The sequence below is a fragment of the Misgurnus anguillicaudatus genome, chromosome 12, assembly GCF_027580225.2.
Source record: "Misgurnus anguillicaudatus chromosome 12, ASM2758022v2, whole genome shotgun sequence".
NCBI lineage: Eukaryota > Metazoa > Chordata > Actinopteri > Cypriniformes > Cobitidae > Misgurnus > Misgurnus anguillicaudatus.
The window spans coordinates 37,873,383-37,900,000 of NC_073348.2; the positions used below are offsets into that span (position 1 = coordinate 37,873,383).

At 39.2% G+C, this 26,618-nt stretch overlaps 1 protein-coding gene across 2 annotated transcripts in view; it reads left to right on the plus strand.

Moving 5' to 3' along the window:
- The window catches only part of sez6l (seizure related 6 homolog (mouse)-like), a 46,267-nt gene that overhangs the window by 2,974 nt on the left and 16,675 nt on the right, over positions 1-26,618 (plus strand). Inside the window, exons 1-3 of one of the 2 annotated variants that reach the window (XM_055207655.2) lie at positions 15,954-16,088; positions 22,438-22,884; positions 24,327-24,466. In XM_055207655.2, the coding sequence (XP_055063630.2) occupies positions 16,040-16,088; positions 22,438-22,884; positions 24,327-24,466 (636 nt within the window). In that variant the 5' untranslated portion in view covers positions 15,954-16,039. Of the gene's footprint in view, positions 1-15,953; positions 16,089-22,437; positions 22,885-24,326; positions 24,467-26,618 lie in introns of those variants that run through there. The other variant, XM_055207654.2, reaches the window with a different exon arrangement.

Sequence of the window (26,618 nt, forward strand, 5' to 3'; positions counted from 1 at the left end):
CGTAAAGTAACATAATCTGATCCAGTAGACGGTCAGTCACGTGGGTTTAATGTTCGCTACATCAGAAATGTATTCAGCAAATGCGTTTTCATCTTCCATTATTCGCATTTACTCTTTTTCGCATAAGTCAAAAACCACCTCCAGGGCTCCAGACTAACTTTTTTCACTAGGAGCACTGTGGCCCCCAACTGAAAATTATAGGGGCGCAACCAGAAAATTTAGGGGCACATACCATAAATCAACATGCTAACCAAATATTCACATTTCTACTAAGTAATACACTGTATTACTTAAGCAATATCGCTCGAGTAGGAGTGTGATATATCACACGACTCCGAGAGCGATATTGCTTTTATACAACAGTTTGACGGCACACGTTTGAAAAAAGAAAACTAGAAAACAACAACGGAGTTATTTTAAAAGCCTCTTTGTTTGAGAACTATTTCTTCCACCACGGATTTGAGGGTGGCCAGAATGACAGGTAACACTTTTGGCTGCTTTGAATCTCATAACAACTCAATGTTGCAATTCTGCATTCCATTAAATCTCTGAATTAACCAAAATATGACACGCGAAAAACTAAATAGCAGCGCTATCATTGGTTTTGCAAATCGACAGTCAAGTAAATTCTAGGTTTTCAAACAAGTTTCTAAGTCTTTTAAGTGGCAACCTTTTTGTTTTAGTAGAAAAATAGGTTGCAGCATAAGATATTGTTGACTCTACAATTAAAATTTTTACAATACATTTTTACTGTCGAGATATTAACATGTATTGAACTACTTACAGTAGATTCAACAAACAATAACTGAGTTCTTGTTTTGGTACATTGAGCACAGTTTGTACAGTTAGAGGGAATGTGTCAGATTTTATTTACAGCTGGTTGTATAGTTGGATCTCTTCCATGGTGTATACCACACTAATGGTTATTCGCCTCAAAACCTAAAGATAGAACATGAATTTATCATGAAAATGATTACATTTTACCAAGAGTGTAGGACTAATTTCAGAGTGAACTTTGACACTTTTGACCTTTAATGATCAATGGTCAATCACATTTTGTGAAATGCTTGGAAACGGATTCTCTCTCTTTCTCTCTCCAGTTTGATTTTCTTACATCTCCCTAATCTAATATACATTTAAACAAACACTGTTATAGATCTGTTGTTGGGCAAACATAAGAATGGCGAGTTTGAAAGTAATCTCCCAGATGCATAATTGGTTGAAAGCAGTAACACAGGGCACGTGCTGTTTAATGCAAGATCACTGACATTTTATAGGGTCTGACAGTAGGGCAGCTTGCATAATATCTGATATCCTGTGGCTCTTTACGGCGGGTTGACACAGTCTCTGCGTGTTTAGTGGATCTTGGAAAGAGCTTTCCATTGTAGTTCCCTCCAAACCAGAGATCTACGGTTGATGCCCCGAGGGTTTGCTGATGGGAGAGACACTGACGGCTTTAGACCAGAGCTCAACTCAGCATCTCTGCATCTTCTCTCTTCATCCCCAGCTGCTCACATAGTCACATAGTGGATTCTCTTAGTTGCTGTGAATTTGTGAGAATTTCTGAAGTGTTTGTGCTATACTCAGTGGGGTCCCACATCACAGATGTGACAGGATTTAAAGCTGTGAAGGAAGGACTGAGAAGGAAAGATGGGATACAGAAAACCAAAGATATAGTTACCTAAAAAGTGTGGCCCAGCCTTTAGTGGTTTTACCTTTAGAAGGACAGCTTGCCTTTTGCAAAGATTGAATGAGCATCCTTACGGTTACAAAGTGTTTTATCTCACCCTCCACAGATTGACTGATTAAAAAAAGTAACTTACAGTAGATTACTGTAGATTTAAATGAAGTTACATGAACATTAAACATGAACAATTCTCATGCAAAGCATTCTAGGAACCAAAATTTGATATGAAAATGGTTGATGAGGATTTCTGGTTCTAAAATGCTTTACATAAGGCTGTTATTTTATTGTTTTATTCTGTAAAGACAAAGACTTGCTAATGTTTATTGTAGGGCTGTAACAATTAATCGTGCAAATGTGCGTTTTCTCAATGAATGAATTTTAATGAATTACGGCAAAATCCTGGTACATCCCAAAGCTCTCGTGCAGAAACTTCCTTTGTGCCACAGAAGAAGTAGCATTACAAACGATATTCCAAAACGCTGTTCTTCAAATTGTTTCAGGTATTTTCATGATAACAAAGAATATTTTGAATGATTTTGCTTTTTTAAATGCACATTATAAACTACTCCGACTTATAATGATTTTAGTTTGATAAGGACTTCCTACTGACCAAATGCCGTAGTACACGCACAAGCTGCGCATGAAACACAGATTGATTCAAAATCGATTCTGAATCTTTTTCAGTGGCATTTTTAATGGGACAAGCAATTAAAGGCGGAGTCCATGATGTTTGAAAGCCAATGTTGATATCTGAAATCACCTAAACAAACACGCCCCCACCCCAATAGAATCTGGACCTTCTGTTGATAGACCCGCCCCACACATACGCAACCCGGCATTTGATTTGATGTGATTGGCTATAAGTGTGTTTTGGTAGTCGGCCCGTCTCCTTTTCCCAAGCGTTTTTCAAACATCGTGGACTCCGCCTTTAATCGTTGCAGCCCTAATGTTCATTTAACTTTGAACAAACTATTTCCAGAAAATAACATAAATTTTAATCTACAGTAAGTTACTGGCAAACAGGTGCATAGCTACAGTAAATTTTTACAGTGTTGGGTTAAGGTTAAAGGTGTGCATGTGGAGAACTCGAATGAAATGATTTAGCATTCATAAATACAGAGTAAGACCTTTAGTTTTTCAGATGAAAGCTGATGAACATTTATGTGTAAACATTCTGACACATAAGTTTTACAGCGAAGCATCTGTTGTCCCATAGTGTTAACAAAATGATCAGCATTAAGGAAGGAGAAGACTAGCACTGACTGACCTTACCGGCCGAATAAATGCCCCAAAAATATGAATAGACAAAAGAGGGTCAATGTTTTTAGACTGCACAGGACAATTTAGTAAAGTTTTTAGAGATTTAAAAGACAAACCTTTTCTCATAATCGCTTCTTACACAGGTAAAGATCCAATGGTAAGTTTCCTGCTCTTGAATAAACACAGATTTAGATCATCAGACCTTTGCCTGACATTCATGATAAATCTCAGCCTCCAAATATGACGATGTTGGTTCGACCAGATGGAATGGTTTCTACAAAGCATGCACCATCTGTCAGGCTTGTGACACCTCAATTTCCGTGGCGCATTTCACATGCTTAATTTTTCAGATTTTCTTTGCTTCCAAGCGGCGGCTGACAGGTTGCATGTTTTCAAACGTCCCAGCCTATCCTCTGATTCGAGAGCTCTGCAGAAGTGACTCTCGTTTAGCATGTCTAGATGAGGTGAAAAATGCAGTCAAAGCACCGCCGTCACCTCATCCCCAATCTATGCGGTGACATTTGAGTGCCGCGTGTTTGCCTTAACGCTTTAGCTCAATGTTTTACACACCTTCAGCTGTCGGGTTCGTTCCATCCTGAGTTCAGAAGAGCTGTCAGCCGTTAATGCAGATGGACAGTCTTAGCAGGTAGAAGGAGTCGATTCTGTACAGAAACGGCATTTTATAGCTATTATGCAAATTACTTTTTTAGTGCGTGCAGACAGCGTTAAAATGGAACTCTGAATTAAAGTAATTTCAGACTTTTCAATGAAATTATTTTTGATAAGGTTGTGCTCCTGCTGATTACATAAGTGGGAAATAATTTCATGAAATGTGACAGAATAGATTTAATGGTAATAGCTTGGTGGCGATATACATTGGTAAAAAATTCATGTACCATGGTGTATAAATTGCAAAGCATAGTGAATATCCAATTGGGATTCATGTGCCAAAGTGAATGGTCAAATTCACTTCCCCTTTATGTCTTAAGAGTACTGTAAAATGTAACTAAAATGGTGACAGCTAGTTACAAAGGTGTGGAAAGAGAAGTGGTAGTGTATGATGAATTAGTTTCTAAAAATCTGTGAGGGGATGGTTTGGTTTTTAAAAAACTATTTGAGTTAAAAACAATCAGTTACCATGTTTTGTTAGGGAGGGGGAGGCAAAAGAAAATCACCTTTTTACTTAATCTAGTCTAGAGCCTTATCTTTTAATATATAACTTAAAATATCAAGGTATATATCACTTGTCGATATAAAGATATTAGGGGTCTAAATCAGACATCTCTTTACAATATGATATTGATTCTCTCAGCCAGCAATACGATGTTGGCCAGTACCTGAAAAAAATCTGTAAAACGATTTCGATTCAATTCGGCTCAGGGGTATATCAATCAATTTATCAATATTTAGACAAAGTCCGTCAGCAGACAAAAAGTTTTCTGCGTCTGTTTATACGCGGATACCACCGCTTTGTTGTTGCATCGCAATCTAAAGCGCAGACAGAAAGTATTTTAAATAAACGAAAATGTGCACTTGCGACAATGGTAAAAAAATAGCAAAAAAAGAGAAACCAATAAATAAAACGACAAAAAAAGATGCGCCGTTTAAGTGCATGGGGAGGACTGGCATACCATATGCACACCAAATTGGAATTTGGCGTATGTATTGCACGATTTTCACACTTTGTGCTATTTATACGCAACTCCGTGAGAAATGCATCGACAAAAACATAGTTCAAAGTGTTGAAATAACGGTACCTCATATCGATATTTTGCAGCATCGATGCTTCATATCTTTTGAGATTGGATTGATGTATCAATCCATATCGATGTACTCTGGCACCCCTACAAGATATCAAAATTTAAGTATAGATGCATCAAACACACGCGCTTTGTCACGGTTACGCGCCCGGATGGAACTTAACTTCCTGTCTCTGTTTGTTTAATGCTGTGGCTAGTGCCTAGCTGTGGCTAGTAGAACTCTGGAACAAATATCTCATTGAAAATAACAAATGTTTCGGTTTCCTAAAGACGATTGGAGACGGCAATCATGGATATTGACATTGGATATTGATATTTATCCTATTTGGAAGGGTCATGAATAATAATGTTGAGCTCTGCTCTAATTGCTCTGCTCTGAGGCTCATGTCAGTAGCTCACATTAGTAAACATTTTAACATCTTTGTTATTCATTTAATGTGTAATTTAATGTTGGGGTGAACATCTCGACTGTGACATCACATTCGGTGCTATGTTGAGATTGGCCTGTTTTCCAGCATTTTTTGTGTGCACAAGGTTTACTTAAAAATGAGGAAACAAACGAGTTTGAAGCTTGCGATATGTCATTACCATGTACAGAGCTCTTATTCATCTATGCCTAAGTAAATACAGTTTTTTTATTCTATGGCATCTTTAAAGAATACTTTTGTATAACCATGATAGTTATCTAAAAAACATAGTTGCTTCTTTTCTGTTACTGTGAGGCGCAAGGCAACCCGAGTGAGCTGTTAAAACCGCTGTGGTCGGATCCAGGTCTTTTCAGTCTCTGAATGAGCGATCGGTTGGAGGGTTCTTGGCAGGGCTGCTTTAGTTCGTCTCTGTAGGCAACAGTCATTAGAACACCACTCACACTTCAGACTGGCCTCGTTCATGCACCGAGCACAAGATGGAGGAGTCAAAGCTGGCGGAGGAGCTCAGGAGAGTAGGAAGAAAAGCACGCAGCCTGCTTTTTATTCACACCCCCTTCATCCATTCATGCACCAGAAATCCATCAAACTTTGTCACGGTTATGAAACTTGCTCACTGCCAGCACAAGACAATAACATCACTCCGATGCTGACAGACAAGCTCTTTGATTCGAGACGTTTTGAGGGAGCTGTTCCTTTGGGTTTTGTGGAAGCATAAATGAATCAATAACTAAACCTTTTTAAGGTTCGCATTAATTGTAAATAGAGAGGGCTTTTAAGATCGGTTGTCATGGCAATAGGAATATCAATACAGGAATGGTTTTGTAAAGAGATAGTACACCTTAATTCAATTTTATGCGGGTTTCAGTCGGCTCCCTAGGTTGTGAATCATTATTTAGTGTACACAGGTTTAGGCACCATAAGGACACCACTACACTTGAAGACTTGTTTTCTTGCGATTTGACCGCTTAAAGCGCACTGTGAAATGTCACCATCAACAACAGATTGAAGCCTATCTCATTGACATTTTTAATACTTGTTAAAAGTACATCACGAAAAACACTTTGATTATTCTTATGCATTCTTGTCGCATATCTGTGCAACATTTCGGACAAATGTTACATGTAAATGTTAGCTGAGTTAAATTAACCTGGAAAATGTTTACATCTGACCCAAGAATGGGCTTAAAATAACCCAGCATTTTGGGTTGAAACGACTAAGCATGCGTTAAATTCAGGGCCGGCACCATGGGGGGCACTATATCCCGCCCTCGATCACCATTAATGTTGAATGGGATTTTAATGAAAGAATGTGCTATTTTGACTAAGCTTGACAAAGCGACCAATCAACTAACATTACGTAATATTACTTGCACTGAACATACAATGAACATTCCATAATTTCAAGGTTTTATATTGCATTAACTAATTTCACCATGGACATTCGAAAATGGATTAAAAAGAAAGAAACTGATGATGACATGTTTGTCCTGTGGCGGCTACTATAGACCGCTTAATCGGACGCACATGGGTGACGCGATACACGTCTGGTCCGAACTTTACTTCCGGTTTCATTTTTTTTATTGTCTGACTAGTTGCTAAACTGAACTCTTGAACAAATACCTCGTCGAAAATAACAAATGTTTTGGTTTCCTATATAATCTATGTGTTGTTTATTTTGCTTGTTATATAAGTAAACTACATTTAAAGTACTTTGTTGTTAATTATTCTTAGCGGAGTTTACCGGAAGTTATGTGTTGACCACGAAAGCCGTTTGTTTATGTTGTTACTGCTGAAACCGTCTATATGCGTTTTGAAATTAAGGGGTGAACTGTGGGTTGCAATTAGTAATTTCACCACTAGATGCCGCTAAAATGTACACATACCATCTTGTATTATAAGATAAAAAATACTATCTTTTCAAAAGTTACATCGCATGTCTGTTAAGTTGGCTTGTGTGACTTCTGCTAGGGGAATGTACAGTAGTGACCAGCGATGCTCCATGGTTTTTGCATTGCATTATGGGATTTTTAGGGGAACTGACATTTCAGTGAACTGGAAGGATATTACAATTTTAGGGATGCACGATATATCGGCCGGCATATCGTTATCGGCCGATAACTGCTTATTTTTAATATTATCGGTTATCGGTCTGATAGCAAAATTAGGCCGATAAATGAAAGCCGATAAATGATGGATTATTTTGGTTTGTTGAACCACTTCACTAGCTCATTGCTGGCCATGTGGAGTTTTGATTGGTGCTTTCTGTGACATAGCACGAAGATGACACGTGTTGCGGGCTTAAGAAGAGTATGCTAGTCTAGCGCAAAGACAAGATGTCCGCGGTCTGGTAGTTTTTCATTGTGAAAATAATATGAATATTTATCGGCCTATATATATATATATATATATATATATATATATATATATATATATATATATATATATATATATATATATATATATATATATATATATATATAATAGGTTATCGGCCATCGGCCCCCAAATATAAAGAGTTATCGGTATCGGCCAAAATTTCCATATTGGTGCATCCCTATACGATTTAATCTTTGCGGGAAGCAGTTTTTTGTAACAGGACTTAAAAAAATTAATATGTGACATATTTAAACCCAAAAAAACCCCAGTGATATATTTGTTCAATAGTTGAATATAAGAAATGAAGATCTCGAAATTAAGTGGACCTGAAATGAAGATATTCAGGGCGACCGGTAAATTCTGCCAAAAGCCTTTAACATCTCTACACTTTGTCTTTACTGCCTGTACTAATATATATTTACTGTAAAGCTGGCCTACAACAATCCAAAATTGTGAAAAGTACTATAGAAATAAATTTGAATTTAATTAAATTGAACTGCTGTCAGTCGGCCAAGCGGAAGCGGTTATCGACCGGTGCAGATAATGTCAAAACGGCCCAGTATCACTTAATTAATTCGACTGGCCGATATACAAGTCTATCACTAGTATGCGCAGTCAGCATACTAAAAGTGAAATCTGTGCGTTTTGTGTGCTAATATACCCAGAGAGAGATCAATCTCTCATCATCATCTCTTATCTTTTTCATCCCTCTGTACACATTGTAAGTTAAATGAAGGCAGGAAGAGCAGATTTGAGAGGATATGGACCTTTGATGTATTGTCACCCTTTGTTCTGTGGAGAAGTGGTTAATCATATCGTGGAAATGTTATTTGTTTCACCCCAGCTTTGAGGAAAGCAATCCCGAAACAGCAAGGATAAAACAGAGGTCAATAAGTTGAGGTGTTGAGATTAAAGACAGAGAAAAGAGAAAACAGCAGGCCAGCTGCTCGCGCAGACGTCTAACACCTGCGCAGATGCACAGGGACGCTTGAATGACGCGCTGGCAGAATATGCCATCTGCTGTGCAGGTGGATGTCCTGGTGGAGATCCAAAAGGGCCCAAAACTTCCTTACATCGGATCAGATGGGAACCGCTAATAAAAATTATGCTTTTCCATTCGCCTGACTTTTCTACTTGCTTGTTTTTCCTGAAAAGTGTAAAGAAACTTGCAAGTAAAAAAGTGAGAATACTATTTAGCTTGCTAGTCATTTTGTCAAAATATGTGAATATGTCTACAATATGATGCAAGGTGGTCTTTTATCCACCATAAAACACTCGTGGATTTGGTCCCAAAAGCTTTGTGTGCTGTGTGGACATGCCATCTGTAATAGATCAAGATTGACAGCTCTTATTTTCCGCATTGATTGACTCGTTGACAGTCAATGTGATTATGCATTCACCAGGCGTTTGTCCAAGAATCTTAATGTAATTCGTACCTGCATACAGACACCCAACAAATGATGAAGGAAATAGGAGGGTAGTTCATTGGCTCAATATTATATGAAACAGTGCTTTAGTCGGAGATGATGTGCAATGTTGTCCCAGTACAATCAATGTGCGCTCCAGTTTAGCACTGAATCCAGCAGCCGTACCGAATCATTGACCCGATGTCTGTTACTGTCTGTACTGCTCTCATTAGCTTCCATTGGAAAAAATCATTATTTCTGGTTCCTGGTCTCTCATTCTCTTTCCAGTGATCACCGCTGCCTTTGAGGTTATTGCTTGATTTTCACAGTTAATGAGATGGGTGTTTAAATTAGAGATGCAGACCGGTGATCTTAGGGAAAAATTACTGCCATCATACAGAATACAAATTTTGATTATTAATGGATTGTCATAAGTCGCACGGGTATATTTTTAGCAATGGCCAACAATACATTGTATGGGTCAAAATTACAGATTTTTCTTTTATGTCAAAAATCATTAGGATGTTAAGTAAAAGTCATGTTCCATCACGAATCGAGAAAACCCTGGTTGACATTGATTGCCGAGTTGAAAAGTTATCATTGCATTGTAACGACACATTCAAAGGGGACATTTGAAAAGACTGTCAAGATGTCAAATAAATCTTTGGTGTCCCCAGAGTAAATAGGTGAAGTTTAAGCTCAAAATACCATATAGATAATTTATTACAGCATGTTATTGTTAAAATAGCCACTTTGTAGTTATGAGCAAACATTTGCTATTTTAGGGTGTTTCCTTTAAAATGCAAATGAGCTGATCTCTGCACTAAATGGCAGTGCTGTGGTTGGATAGTGCAGATTAAGGAGCGGTATTATCCCCTTCTGACATCACAAGGGGAGCCAAATTTCAATGATCTATTTTTTCACCTGCTTGCAGAGAATGGGTTGACCTTTTTCATATTTTCTAGGATGATAAAAGCACTAGAGACCCAATTATAGCGCTTTAACGTGGAAAAATAAAATTTTCATGATATGTTCCCTTTAATATGGGCAAACAAACACCACTTATACTTTCCTCAGAAAATTAAAGTCTGGTTGTTATGTTTAAAGGTCCAATTCTTTCTGTGTTTTTGAAGCTTTGATTGTGTTTACAGTGCGCAATATAACATGTGTTCATGTTTCACATGTAAGAAACACGTTATTTTTTGCACAATTTACTTATCTGTATAGCGCTGTTTTAACTGTCCTAAAACTGGGCTGATGTCTTTCTTGTTTTATGAAGTCCCTCCTTCAGAAATACGTAACGAGTTTTGATTGTGTAGTTTTTTAATGTGCTGTGATTCGATAGCAGTTTAGCTTAGCAGAGCCGTTTGAGCTTAGCTGGCGACTGACATATTCCTGTGGGCGGAGTTTAGTCAAAAACTCCAATATTGGCGTCATTCAATCGGGAAGTAGAGGACTGTAGTCCAAACCGGCTATTCGCTGTAGGCTTTGAAATTTTCTGTTTAAGAATATTATATTGCTGGCAGTGAACTTTGAGCTTTATGATTTTGCAGGTATTATTTATGCTCTAACAGCAACATTACACACTAACTAAAGTTTGAAAAATAGGATCAGGAAGAATGTGACCTTTAAGATTCATTACGGCAGATATTCCACCTCTCCCGACGTTCCAGGAGTCTCTCGCATATTGATAGCGGCTCCCTGATGCCCGCAAATGATGTAAAATGTCCCATGTGAGGCTAAGATCATTTTTGACAAGGTCTAAGTATGAAGAGACTCAAATAACGAGTAACAAGACGAAGTAAGCAAGTTCTTATAACCAAACCAATCAGTTTTCTCTGTGGGTGGGCTTGCAATCGACCCCTTACTCTCTCTCTTCAGTTCAGTATACCACTGCAGTTCATTTACACTACAGAGTTTCCAAAAAACAGGAAAGTACTTTATTTGAAGTACATTAAAGTCTACCCCTGCTTAACAAAGGTCAAAAATAATGAGTTTTTAAGGTGCCATTCATTCGCATAACTGACTACCTGTTAAGAGAGCTATCCTATTAAAATGATAATATAACAGAACATAATAATGTATAAATTATGGTAGTTGGGTTATTTTTGGTCGGGGGTCAGTGAGCTACCTCCCAGAAAAGAGTTTTTGAAGGGTGAGATGTCTTAATGATATAATGGCTGATATATATTTTCTTTATTTCAGTGTATTGTCCATGCCTGTGAAATAAGGACAATGCAACAAAAGAAAGCATTTTAATACAAAAACATTAGTGTTTTAGTGCTGGGCAAAGATTAATCACATACAAAATAAAAGTTAATTTCGCATAATATATGTGTGTGTGCTGTGTGTTATCATTATGTGTATTTAAATACACACACATACATACATACATTTCAGATTTTTTACCCGGGCATACACGTCACGATTAAAATAAAAATATTTTGAAACACTCAAATAAAACTTAATTTTGAAGAAACTATGAGAGAAAATGAACACATACTAGATTATTAATGAATTAAATGTATTTACCTCTAACGGGAATAGCTGTGTGATGAATTGAAACTAAAGGGTTAATAAACACAAACTGAAGCAGCGGCGGACGATGATAGATGGTGCAAAAATTTTAAAAACTGATTATTTCCCACTATTAATTACATTATCTTAAACGAGTGTAACTACTGTAGCATGTAAATAATGCACATAAATAACGTGCATCGCAGGCTCAAGAGCGCTCAACAATTATATCGAATCAACAGGCACGTGAAACCTAGCTAGCAGGTTGCTCATACAACTAAATCACCAGCTAACGCACTTTAAATTTGCAAATGTGCCCGCTCGTGGTGTGAAGCGCGTCCGCGCTATTCTCCGAGATGCACTTGACAGCCTTTTGTGCAGCAATGTTTTTTTTTTTGGCCGACCTAGTTTAGGTGGTAGGGTTTCCCAGCTTAAGCGGGCCGCCCAAACTGCAAAGTGCTGTGGGAAACCCTGTGCTAAAAATCACTTTTATTTTGTATGCGATTAATCGTGATTAATCTTTGCCCAGCACTAGAGCATTCCGTATACTAAATATATTGTGTGCACTGTAAGTCGCTTTAGGTAATAACGTCTGCCAAATGCATAAATGTAAAAAACATTTTGTCTCATAAAAAAGTTTAGCTAAAGACAATAAAGAAAATGAGTGGGGCTTGTTTAATGCAGAACCGTCTGCCATGACTGCAAATAGTAATAGAGAGATTTTCTTCAGGCACACGGTTATTATTGCGCAGAAAATCCTCTACCGCATCCCTGCCTGAATGCTCAGCATGACTCTGAAAGAAACTGTGTGAGGTATAAAAGGATGGTGATCGGGAATGCCGTCTGGCACAATACACACCAATTACCAACACAGTCATTTTAACGTTTATTGCTTGAGTTTCTTCGTTACGGCTATTTAACAAATTCTCAGCTTATGAGCGTGACGTTTCGAACTGTGTACTCATTATAGATGATGTAGCCTTCACATAGTGCACTTTTCCACAGCGACTGACTGCGAACGGATGGGAATGTGCCTCCGGGAATTTACGGTTACAGTAATTTTCTGTTTGTCAGCTGTAAAGCGTGTTGACAATGCCACCGGCGAGGATAAAGGGTGGGCATAAAACCAGAAAAATGTGAAGATTGAAATGTCAAGGTTAGTTATATGTTTCTACATTCAGCCGTGGGTTCGAACATCGACAGCCGTTGAATTTCTTTCTGCATCCATACAGCCAATGGCATTGTCCTTTATCTGCTCTGCCCAGAAACGCACACCCTTCCTTGGTCTCTCCCTCTCCACCCCCTTCTTTATCTCACCCAATCCCTCCGTTCACAAACGCTGTGTTACTCGTTCTCTCTATGGTGGATCATTGACACCTTTAATGAATCATTTCACAGCCATGACACTAAATGCTGTTAATGGTGTGTCATGAAGATGAGGAGATTGTGTGGAGAGCTCAATATGGAGGAGCTTTATTAACAGTTTCATCAAGAGAAGCCACTTGTAGCTTCTTTTAGTTCTTCTAAGCCATAAATGAATGCGACCAGCTTTAAATTAAAGCACATTGACAGTTGACAAACAGTGCTAACTTTATAAATAAGGTGCATGCTCAAATGCTTTGTTTGCATAGAAGGGAAGCATGTTTGTGTGAAAAAGAAAAACAAATACTTTTTAAAACCTGGCCCAGAGCCATATGAGAGCATTTAGCACCTGGTTAATTAGACTGTGGGGGGTTTTGCACAATTTTGTGGTGCAGTACAGCTTGTATATATAGTAAGTACTTAATATTGTAAATATAGTGAGTTTGTTTAGTGTGTGCATGATGATCAGATTATACTATTATTGGATGAGTTATTGATTATGAATATAAAATAATATTTTTTATTTATTGTAAAACAATCAGATTTAAAAAATGCATACAGTCCGACTGACTTGTTTGCATTGCATAATCGGAGTGAATATTATTCTTTGTTAATCGTATAATATGCTTATGACTTGCAAATGTAATGCTCAGTTAACTTAAATAAACCAGGCTTGATGACGTTTGCAGCCTGCATATGCGACCTCCAGAGGCTGCAGCCTTCTGTTTGAGAAACGGCCATTGATTTCTGTTTCTAATAATTGCCTTAATTGGCTTATCTGTTCAGGATTATAGGTAATGTAGTCTAGATCTAGAATGTACAGCACACGTACACTCACCAGCTCACTACTTCCCAAAATGTATTGGGGAGACTGTAGAAGCAGAGAAAGAGAAATGGCGGTCGGGAAAAGACTCCCATGTGGTGGAAACTTTTACAAGTGTAGGTAAAAGTTTTCATTTGTGTTGTTGGGAATGGTGAATGAGTGAACTAGTAAGCAAATTCAGACAGCTTCAGTATAGTATAACCCAAAGTACAGTCCCAATTCAGGAGCTGGGGCCTTCCAAGGCCAATGATGTCACCGGGTTGCAACGAAGGCTGTCCCAAATCGAAGGCTCCTTTACATGGAAGCCTCCAAATGTGGCCTTTTTCCCCTGAAACCAAGGATCCATAGATAAATTCTTCACAGCCTTGGCTATCCCAAGATTCAATGCGCGCCTGGCTCCATATTTATTTTTAAAAGTCTCATAGGTCTCAGCTGTTGTGTCCTGCTGACAAGCGTCGTGGGCACGAACAGCAAGTGATGCAACTCCCCCATAGGCTAGACAATCTCATTTCAGTCCTTCCAGAAAAAGTTTTTTGTGATTGTTGCGGCAAAACTCCTTGCGGCAGGTTTCCTTAAAAAATTTAATGGAATATGCAGGATATTTATGCGGGAACTTGCAAAAATTGCGGGAACTTGAAAAACTGTATGCAGCTTTTGCTGCTTTTCAATGTTCACGTCACATAATCACGTCACTTCATAACGTTCCCATGGCAACATTTTTCAACTTTCTGCTAAGATATATGTGATTTTTGCTACGAAAATGCAAGGATTATGAAATCATGCAAGCCCCGCATACTTTGCGCACGAACATCTGAAAAGTGCAGCGTATTTGAAAAAATTTGGCCCTCGTATAAATATGCAGACTTTGGCTGATTATGCGTTGAATCATGCGATCGCATAATTGCGTTTTTCTGAAGGGACTGATTTAATTTCGCTTTGTGGACTTCAGAGGCTGCAGCCTTCAATATAAACCTTGCTTTAAAGTCCGCAGCCTTAAAAGGATCCAGACCCTGAATTGGGATGCACCCTATGTCTTAAAGTCACAATGAAACGTAAGTAGCGATTGTCTTATTTTTCCCGTCGTGACATATATCCAAGTGAAACGGCTTTTGGATCATTGGAAGTTGGGTCATATTGCTTTTTGCTAATCGCTGCGATCTTCTCCCGGCTAATCACCCACCCACCATACCCCGTGACTGGAAGTAAAGAGAGATCGTTTCAAGGAGGGGAGGAGATTTGCATGTTTGTTTAAAGATTATGAGGGCACATGCATTTTTAAGTCATTTGTAAAAAAAAAAACTTAATATAAAAAAATTAAGTGACACTAAAAATTTATATAATTTATTTATAAAAAAAAATGTAGTTTGTAACTCCAGAATGCTATTGATGCGGTCTCCCAATCTCCCGGATCTTTAGCGTCATCTTAATAAAGACGCAGCTGTCTTGTGATTTGTCAAAATTAATAGGTCTTTCCAAATATATTTAGGTTGTTCAACAACATCATCTAACTTCTTTCAATGCTACAATTATGACAAGTGAATGCCTCTGTTTGGATTTTGGCATTTTCATTCAGAGCTGGGTTTGGAAATGATTCAGGCACACAAAGAGAATCTGTATGGAGACCATCAAGCGTTTGTACACAGTTGACAGGATCCTGGGGTTCTGTCTGATCCGGATTGGTTGGGATCTTCCTCTTGTCAAGCGCATTTGGTGAAAAGAGTTTTTGTGTGACATGATTGGCCTCTTTTACCTCTGTCTAAATGTCAAAGGACGCTGCTGAGAAGAATTATGTTCCTGGATTCAAAGAGTCGTGCATGCAGCGAAGGGCTTAGAATTGAGCTCATTACTGATACAGAAATTCGTCTGCAACACGAGTAAACAAGATACATTTGAGTGTATCCATAATGTTATATTTTATAAATCTCATATATTTGTATCTCATTGCTTTTCACATGTTTAGAGTACAATGGCAGTACTTATTGCAAAGACATTTATATATACCACATCCTTTGGTACATTGTGTACACTGATTCATGATGTCACCATCTGATACCATCATTGTACCATAGTACCATCACAGTACATTTTGCGAGGATGCCCAGTACACCATGATAGTTTTTTTGAAGTGAAACGGCGTCAACATCATGTGTGACATCTGCACAGCAGCTACGAATCCCAGACCAATTTTAGACCTATTAATTTTTTTTCGCTTGAAAAAGCTGCCATCACTTCCCCTCCTGCATTTTTTCTCAGCACTGGGCTTTTATTGAATCGCATTTGTTCTGTTTCCATCGTCACTGTCAGGAAAACTGTCTGAGTCATAATCCGACCGAATGAGCAGCGCGGGGAGAGAAAAAGCCGAGTTGAAGAAACAAGATAAAGGAAAGAGAGAAAGCAAGCAAGAGAGAGAGGTTTAAGTTGATGACATCCAGCGGAGGATTAATTTCTCAATCGGAGCTTCTGTTCAGTGGTATTGGATAGGGGCTGACTTTAGTAATTGCTGTGTGCTTGGGTCTTGTGTTATCTTGGCTGTGAATGAAAGCACAGACTCTACACTTAGAGATGTGTTGCTTGCTGTCAGTGCATGTAAGGTATTAATGCTTCTGCATGACGTGAGCGATTTCTTACTATTGGAATAGTTTGATTGTCAACTCAAGTCACATTTATTTACAGTATATTGCACTTTTACTCTTCATACTCTTGTTTTATACAAATTGTAATTGATTGTTTATATAAAATGTAAACTTAGTTGTTGTCATAAAGTATTGTATTGTTGCACTATATTAGTGTTTTAAAGGGACATTCCACTTTTTTAAAAAATATGTTCACTTTCCAGCTCCCCTAGAGTTAAACATTTGATTCTTACCATTTTGAAATCCATTCGGCTGATCTCCTGGTCTGGCGTTAGCACTTTTAGCATAGCTTAGCACAATCCATTGAATCTGATTAGACCATAAGCATCGTGCTCAAAAATAAACAAAGAGTTTCGATATTTTTCCTATTTCCTAAAACTTAACTCTTCTGTCGTTACATTGTGTACTAAAGCCGACAGAAAATTAAAAGCTGCGATTTTCTAGGCAGATATGGCGACGAACTATACTCAGTTACACGCAGCTTTTAATTCTCTGTTGGTTTAAGTACACGATGTAACTACAGAAGAGTCAAGTTTTAAAATAGGAAACTCTTTGGGTATTTTTGAGCGTGATGCTAATGGTCTAATCAGACTCAATAGATTGTGCCAAGCTACGCCAAAAGTGCCAGCACCAGACCCGGAGATCAGCTGAATGGATTTCAAAATGGTAAGAATCAAATGTTTAACTCTAGGCGAGCTGGAAAATAAGCATATTTTCAAAAAAAGTGGAATGTCCCTTTAAAGAAAAGTATACATGCTTCTAACATGAGAAAATTAGCGATTAGCCAACAGGCTAATATCCAAAACAGATGTTAATGCACTATTCTCATCTCATATGTTCCTTCTAATTTTAACAATCCACATTTTCTGTCTTGTGGAATCCACATTTTCTGTCAGTAGGTTTAAGGGTGCACTCACCAGTGTTGTAGTACTTGAGACTCGGACTTGGTCTCGAGACCATATTTTAATGGTCTTGGTCTTGTCATGAACTCGTGAGCATTTTGACTTGGTCTCGACTCGTACTCGAATACATACATGTGGACTTATTCTTGAGTCCACACGAGTCCCTTTTAAAATATATAATACTGTGTCTTTAAACTGATGTAAAATTGACACGAACAGTGATTGGTGATTTTTTTGTGCGCATCAGATCAGACTGGCGCGAGGTCAAATGGTCAGACCTGAGAAGGTTTTTGCACTGCCATGAATAAAACGCACCCATCCAGTGAGATTAAAGCATTAGATAAGCTGCTGTTACCCAAAATAAGACAAGACAGTGGCGCTAAAACACACATCATTTTCTTGTCGTCGGTCTTGACTCGGACTCCACCTTTTCTGGTCTTGGTCTTGACTCGGACTCAACCCTCTCTTGACTCGGACTCGAATGAGCTGGTCTCGAATACGTCACTGGCACTCACACTAGGGGCACACTTACACTATCCAACTGTGTTTGACCCCCAAAGCCTGGTCCGTTTGACTAGTGTGATCACTCTGTATCGCGCCTGGGTGCGGTTTGGTTGGTCACGCACTGGACGGCTTGCAGAGGTGGGCTCGATAGCGATTCACTTGGGCTCAGGCGAAACGCGCAGTGTGATCGAAAATCGCGCCGGAGCATGGTTCAAATTGAGAGGTGTCAATTGCGCAATCACTCACCTTCATCTGCCTTTGTAAAATCCTTCTGATGCGCGCAGTAGGGTTAAGTAAATGTCTGAGCTGCACACGCGACAGATCAACTAAGCAATATGATGAGAGGCATGTGAGAGGACTGTGTGTCACCACGCACCAAATGACTTAACATTACGATGGGTTCCAGTGTTAGGAGAGCACTTGACTTCTTGTTTTCTTTAAAACAATCACACCCTAATGACGAAAGCGTGCCCAGGCTCGGATCGCTCAAAGTACAGTGTAGCCCACGATGTAGACATCCATCCCTCACAGGCTCAGTTTGGAATCAACATTGCGGCGGACTGAATAAGCCGTATAGCCATCCCTCACCTTTGTGTTTGCTTTATTGTTATATCTGATTACATGTTAATGTGAACTCATGAACATTTTTATCTCTCTTTCTAATGAGTCGGTTTAACCTGCAAATTATAACTGGTGGAATAGTCGTTTAAAACAATAGGTTTAAAAAATTATGTCACCCAGAATAATCTCTTTCTGACTAGAGTCTTACATGTGGATAATGGTTTATGTCCTAACTAGCTACAAGCTCTCAGCATTTCATGGCACCGGAGTTCAAAGTCAGATGATGTTGGTTTAGTTTGACCCACTTGCTATAAATATAAGCCGACCAGTGTAGAACAGCACTTGAACAGAGTAGAAAAGATCCAGAGAACAATTGGGTACAATTGCTACTCTTTGTCACTACAGATTAAATGACTAGAGAAGGACATTGTGCAATAACAAACAATGACTATGGAAAACTTTTGTGTTAAATTGAAACCCTGCATGTGTTGCACATGTCCCAACATCGAGTACCTGGGTACATAATTTTTTTTACAAAGATGCACATCCTACTTCTGAGCCAAGAAGGAGATGTCCAGGGGTCATGTGCGTACGCACAAAACGGGGCTCGAAACGTGCGTACGGCAGTTCCCACGCAAAGGTTGTGATCTATAAAAAAACAAACTTGATGGGAGAATGGGCTTGCATGTTGGGATCTTAGAATGATTCATGTACACACACTTGCAGGTGATCTGGGACTTAAAAAGGGAACATTGCTTTGTTTTATAAGTCGTAATATTTTTTGCCGTATGCCATTTTTTGGCTTTTGTGCGTACGTAGACTTTTAGTAAGGATCCTACGCACAGTTTTATAAATAAGACCCCAGGACATGAAGCCTTGATGTGCAAATGCATCTGTGTTGGCATGTATGGAATAGAAGTGGATCGTACATGGATCGATTCACTTTCACTAGAGGACATACAGTAGTGGTCCCTCTGCGGTTCATTTCAGGGACTTTTCTCTTGCACTCACATTCATTACATGTTTTATTGCTCACACAACGTCCCTAGACAGCACTCCATCACTCTCTCAGGTTAATAGGACTTTCTTCACCGGTCTAATTTAATTGATCAGCTACTTTCTTTTTCACCTTGAACAACAGCCGTGATCGTGACAGAGCCTCCACAAAACACAGGTTATATATATGTATAGTATTAGTATATTGTTTTTTATGGAAAGGTTTATTGTTTATTGTTAGGTATATTAATGCAATTCCAATGCTGTTATACCATATAGCTGTTATATAGACACACAAACACACAAAGTGAGGTCCAAAAATCTGTAACTAGCGAACAAGCATTTTCTATTTTTCTGACTGAATGCTTTTTATACTTTAAACTATATGGGTATTTCAACCAATTCGATCAAATTTTGTTTTAATCCAAAATATATTAGTTAACAAAACTTAATTAAACGATTTTTTTTTTATTTTCCAGATTTTTCCAGAAAAAAATTATTTTGTGTACTGTCACTTACTGCGACTAGCAGTAGCAGAGCGAACTACCAATGGGAGCAAAGCAGCGGAGTTTAAGTCATCATACTCTCGTCAGTTACTGGAGTGGACGGTACTCATTTGTTTATGACAACCAGACTAAAAAGGGGCGCACACCAGACGAGAAACGCAGTGCCGCATCGCGTCATGAATCTAAAAACAGAACATTATTTTCTATGAATGTACGCACACCGGCGGTGCCACAGGCAGCGTCTGTCGGCGGTTTTCCCCTGTGACTATGGACACTACTCAAATACCTTTCGCGCCACGTAGCGCCATTTACATAGTTTAACATTAAATAACATCATATTTGTCCCAAATCGTTAGCGATTAACATTGGCTGCTAACGTATCTGACTAAGCTTGCACTATTTAATGTGCACTTCTGGTGTACAATACCTCCTAGTTGTCCTAGACACGACGCGGAGCAGCGCTTCTCGTCCGGTCTGCGACCCCCCTTAAAAAACGCTGCATACAGCCCAGATGACATGGACTTCAAAATTTTTTACAAAACCCGAATCACTTTTTCCTGAAACATTCCAAAAAGCATCTTGTGTGTTATAATTGTGTGTTTTAAGTGCGGAAATATGATCTTCCTTAAGTAATAAACAGGGTCTAACATTTGTTTAGTGAATAAAGTGTTTAAATTTGTTTTAAAACTTTATAAAATCCCAAAAACTGTTTATGTTCAGGTTAAAATGAGGCTTCTCAGACTCCACTGTATATATATATATATATATACTGTACCGTCTTACAAAGGCATAACTGTGACAAACTTAAGTCAAATTGTATGAATGGGTCGGAGCCGATGGTGTAGTGGGCAGCGCTCCGACATATGGTGCAAACGCACTTCCGGCGACCCGAGTTCAAATCCCAGCTCGAGGTCCTTTGCTGATCCCATACCCCTCTTTCCACCCTCTACTTTCCTGTCGTCTCTCATAAAACTACTATCTATCAATAAAGGCAAAAAATGTCCCAAAAAAAAATTGTATGAATGGAGGAAAGCAGTTGGCTCATTGATACCTCATCTGCAGAAAATGAAAGTCTGTAGCACTTGAGTGGAAGAGGGAGTTAGTTTGTGCTGCGGGCTGGAGGTGCTGCTGAACATATGAATGCACGTGGGTGATACCGTGTCATCCTTTCTGTGTTATTACTCCGACAAGCTTCATTTGCGTTCTGGTCCGTCCTCCCAGTGAAGGACTGTGGGCAAACCTGAATCAGCAATAGAGAGAGAGAGAGAGAGAGAGAGAGCTTATAATAGCCCACAGTCCTGGCCTTGCTCCATTCGACTAAACAGACCAAGAAATGTGCTGTAAAACTCAATTTCCATTGAACTTCACCTTCCAGCCCTTCTATACTGTCTTCTCATCAGTGATTCAGCTAACATCCTACTGACCTGAGGACAGCCACACCAGCTGGTTTAACTTCGCTTTACCATAAACAGAAATCATGCAGTCATATTGCTCAGGTTGCTCTTTAGTCTTCAGGAAATTCATGATTATCTTTTACAGGGTTGATATCTTAAATATTTACTAAGATCATGTCAAAGATTGATACATCAAACTTTGGTGGTAGGACTCGTCCCCGGTTCGAGCTCCGGCTAGGTCAGGTGGCCTTTCTGTGTGGGGTTTGCATGTTCTCCCTGTGTCAGCGTGGGCTTGCTATGGGTTAAAGGTTTTCTTGGGTCTAAAGAAATGTACCCGACCCAAAATTACCTGATTCACTTTTAACTGAAGTGCAAAAATCACGACTGGACACGAATATAAATGGCACCGACGTATGTGCAGTCTGCAGCCCCGCACCACCAGTCAGACAAAAACGAAACCTTGGTGGCCTCGCATGCAATTCGGCCCGCTGCTCCATTTATTTTCATTTGTTATCTGACGACGACACCAAGGTATCTGCTAAATGTGCATTCAAAATTGATTGACAGGTCTGGCTCAATGAAATTTAACCTACCTCCAGCCACACGATGTTGGAAGCACTCTTGGCAAACAGAGGAGGGGTTGGAAAAGGGCTTGGTGCACACATGTGAGGAAGTTTGGGTCTTCTTGGGTCCGTTCGGCAAAAAACATGTGTCCGAGGCACACTTGAAACTTTTAGACCCAAACCCACTCGGGTCGGACCTTGGGTTTTCGGATCTAAGTGTACCTGTGAAGACCTCTACTCCGCGTACTTCGGTTTCCTCCCACAGACCAAAAACATGCAAGTTAGGTGAATTGAAGATACCAAATTGCCCCTCCCTCAACCGGTGTATGGATTAACTTGTGTTGATCAACTTGTGTATGGATTAACCAGTTTTTGCCATGAATATAACTATTGATGCTGAAATGGTGTAAGATTATGAGACTTTAACTTGGATTTCACAGACACGGTCACATATGTAGAGTATAAGTAACCCTTAATATGAAACATGAGGTAATCCCCGTAACGGATAGGAATAATGCATTAAACCATACAGAATGCTGAAGAGGTGCTGTTAATTTTCCAGGTAAAAGCCTTAAACGAAGCCTATTCCTAGGGACCAGTAAGGAACCACCTAGCAATCGATTCAAACTCCTTAGCAACCACATAGAAACATACTGAAAACCACTTCAGACACCCTGGCAAACATCACTCACATTTTCTTCACTTTGGTTTCTTCACATTTTTCATCTTTTAATCTCCATAACTCTTCTTATATCCCCAGATGAGACCAGATTGACCCCACCACCCAGTCTTTCTCCAGCGATGCAGGTGCCAGCCCCAAAAGAAAACCCCAGAGGAGTCACTTCCATAGGGCATGACTTCTTCGAGTCAGTCCTGTCTCACAAGGACCAGCTGCTGGCTCAGAAGGGTGTTGCTCTTCCTAGCGGTTTACCCCCTAATCTTGTGCCCATGTTGGAGAAAGGATTGGAGGCCGGGGCAGAGGCTCTATCTCCAGATCAGCCCCTCCTGAGGAAAGTGCTTCCTGGACACAGTGGCACTGTACTTCCGGCGTACGACCTACCAACTGAACCGCCAGAAGCTGTTGCGACACCAAACTGGGACAACGATGCCTCAACCGTACATCTAGATGATGACCCCGAGATGTCAGTCACGACTGCTGTCCCGACCATTGTGAATACTGAGCCAACATCTGCCATTAACACCCCAGGTAGGGGCAGATTTTCAGTTAGCCATGACTAAGTCGGCATGAAACTGATATCGCGATGGTGTTTTCTTCTGAATTGTGCAATTTATTCGAATAAAACAACTTTTTAAATGTGAAAAAATAGGCGGGACTGGATTTCATCCGTCGGGGGTTGATTGAATCTTTGAAAGTTAGAAAGCTGGCCATTGGACAGTCAATATTGCCCCACCCTCAGGCCAAGTCATACATCATCAATGGAAGAGATTTTTTGAGGGAACGGTGTAGCTAATGCTTTTATTTTAAAATTATGGCAGCACATGAATATTAAAAAGATATGCATGGATAAATAAGGAGCTCCGATGCAAAAGCCACTAAATGCCACCTCCGTCAAGAAACCAATGCACTCTGGACGTATTATATGTTAAAAGATTACTCCACTTTTTAAAAAAAAATCCATATAATTTGCTCACCCACATGTCATCCAATATGTTTATGTATTTTTTCTTCAGTCAAATAGAAATTGAGTTGTTTTTTTCAAAGCGATCCCAGCCAAGACATAAGGGTCTTATCTAGTGAAACAATCGTCATTTCGGCATGACCTTACATATTACGTAATCACATCAAAAGGTCTCGCGTTACATATGTGAAACGCACACTTGTGGCCCATTTTAAACAATAAACTGACACAAAGACATTAATTGTATCAGTTCACATAAAACAACATCTGAACAGTCCTATTTCTGTACACTTTTATACACTAAAGCGGTACTTTCGCATACGCCATGCGTGACTTTTTGACGTGATTACAAAATATCTAAGGTCACACTGGCACATCACACATCTAGTGCAAGAAGAGAAGTTGTGGTAAAAGTTTTTAAAAAGTTTTTATGGCAAAAATGACGATTGTTTTGCTAGATAAGACATTTATGCCTCGGTTGGGATCGTTAAGAGTAAATTATCCGATTTTTTTATTAAAGTGAAAATTCCTTCAATTTAATATATTCGCTTTAAATATGCAAAAAATGGTTTTGTATCTGAGCTCTTCGAATTTTTTATAATAAACATTGCAAACTTAAAGAAAACAAACTTAATAAATAACTGTGGGTTCACAAGAGACGTGAGTTCAATGATTTGCGCGAGTAGATTACATACAAAGTAAATGCAAAGATGTGATCAGATGCGTCCTCGCGTGGGGCGATGCGAAAGACGCGATATGGGCGGTGTGTTTGCAGCGAAATTACGCGCTATTCGCCTCAAACGTGTCTTCGGCCAAGTTGAAAATATCCAACTCGAGTGAAAAATTCGCGTGACACGAAGTTAAATCCCGCGAGTAATCTAGAACGAGTAACGGGATGAGTCTGAAATCTTTTTCCAAACCCATCATGTGTCTTCCTGTCATTTGAAATCATTTCTCGAGATGCACAGTTCTGAGACTTTAATGTCGACTGTCTGACATTTTCCTCCAGCTGTAACCAACTGCAGGGTCAATTTCTCCGACCCGGAGGGCTACATTGATTCTTCAGATGACCCTCCTCTTCCAGAAGCATCGTTCCTGCAGTGCACCTACACAGTGACTGTGTACACGGGCTATGGCGTGGAGCTGCAGGTGCGGCCTATTTTCAGATCATTTGATACTGTTCCTTTTGTTAATTACTGCTACCCCACAAAACATAAGCGACTGTGCTAGGTCTTGGGATAAAATGGGCACCTGTTAATGCATGAATTTCTTTAACAGCTATGTTAACACACTGCATAATCTGACAAATAACCAGATGCAGAACACCGAACACAGCCCGCGGCCCACAGGGAGTTATCTAGAAATGCAATCTGCTGCCTAACAAGCTTTTTCTGCAATGCAATTTCATTTCTCCTGCGCCTTGCACATTTTACCAACACTCTCGGATATAGGTGACTGCGCCTAACAACCCTGGGCCCGGTCAAATACGTCCTCTAGTGGCAGATTGGGTATTTTCATGCATCTAATAATTACCAGAGTTAAATACTTCGGGCAAGCTGCAGCATTCTCCGGGAGATCCGCAGGCAGATGTTAATGAGAAAACCGGAGCTCTGTGATGCCGTGCTGCTGCAGTGGCTGCAAACAGCCTCACATAATCCCGTGTCCACGTTCAGTCTCCCGCTGCAGATGATTTGCCGCCGCAATATAATCTCTAATTACCACTGTAATCTGAGGCGAAGGCCTGATGCCAAAGAGCGTATGTTAAAAGTCCTTCTTGTGGGATTAAAACACTTCAAATTAATTTGGTATGCATACCGTACTACACTCTATACACTGTACTATACTGTGCTATGCTGCAGTATACCATACTACAACAAGCAGGACAATACTACACAATACTATACTACATATCATAGTAAACTACACTACTACACCATACCGTACTACACTACATACACTGTACTATACTGTGCTATGCTGGAGTATACCATACTACAACAAACAGGACAATACTACACAATACTATACTACATATCATAGTAAACTACACACACTACCATACTGTACTACACTACAAACACTGAACTGTACTATATTGTGCTATGCTACAGTATACCATGCTACAACAAGCAGGACAATACTACACAATACTATACTACATATCATAGTAAACTACACTACTACACCATACCATACTACACTACATACACTGTACTATACTGTGCTATGCTGGAGTATACCATACTACAACAAACAGGACAATACTACACAATACTATAATACATATCATAGTAAACTACACACACTACACATAATTATATATGGTATACCATACTACACTACAAACACTGAACTGTGCTATATTGTGCTATGCTGCAGTATACCATACTACAACAAGCAGGACAATACTATACTACATATCATAGTAAACTACACTACTTCACCATACCGTACTACACTACATACACTGAACTGTACTGTGGTATACTGCAATATACCATCTACACTAAACAGTACAATACTACACAATACTATACTACATACCATAGCAAACTACACACACTATACTATTATACTATGGTATACCATACTACACTACAAACACTGAACTGTACTAAATTGTGCTATACTGCACTTTACCATACTATACCAAATAGGACAATACTACACTATACTATACAACATACTATAGCAAACTACACTACTACATCATTACATACTACACTACATACACTGAACTGTACTGTGCTATACTACACTATACCATACTTCACCAAACGGTACAATACTATACTATACTACATAATATAGCAAACTGCACTACTACACCATACTGTACTACACTACATACACTGAACTGTACTGTGCTATACTACACTATACCATACTCCACCAAAAAGGACGATACTAAACTACAATATACTATACTACATACCATAGCAAACTACATACACTACACTATTATACTATGGTATACCATACTACGCTACAAGCACTGCACTATACCATACTACACCAAACAGGACAATACTACACTATACTACGTACTATAACAAACTACACTACTACACTATACCCTAATACACTACACACACTTAACTGTACTGTGGTATACTACACTATACCATACTACACCAAACAGGACAATACTACACTATAATATACTACATACCAAAGCAAACTACATACATACACTACAATAATACTACACTACATTATACCATACTACACTACATACACAGAACTGTACCGTACTGTGCTATACTGCACTATACTATACCATACTACACCAAACAGGACA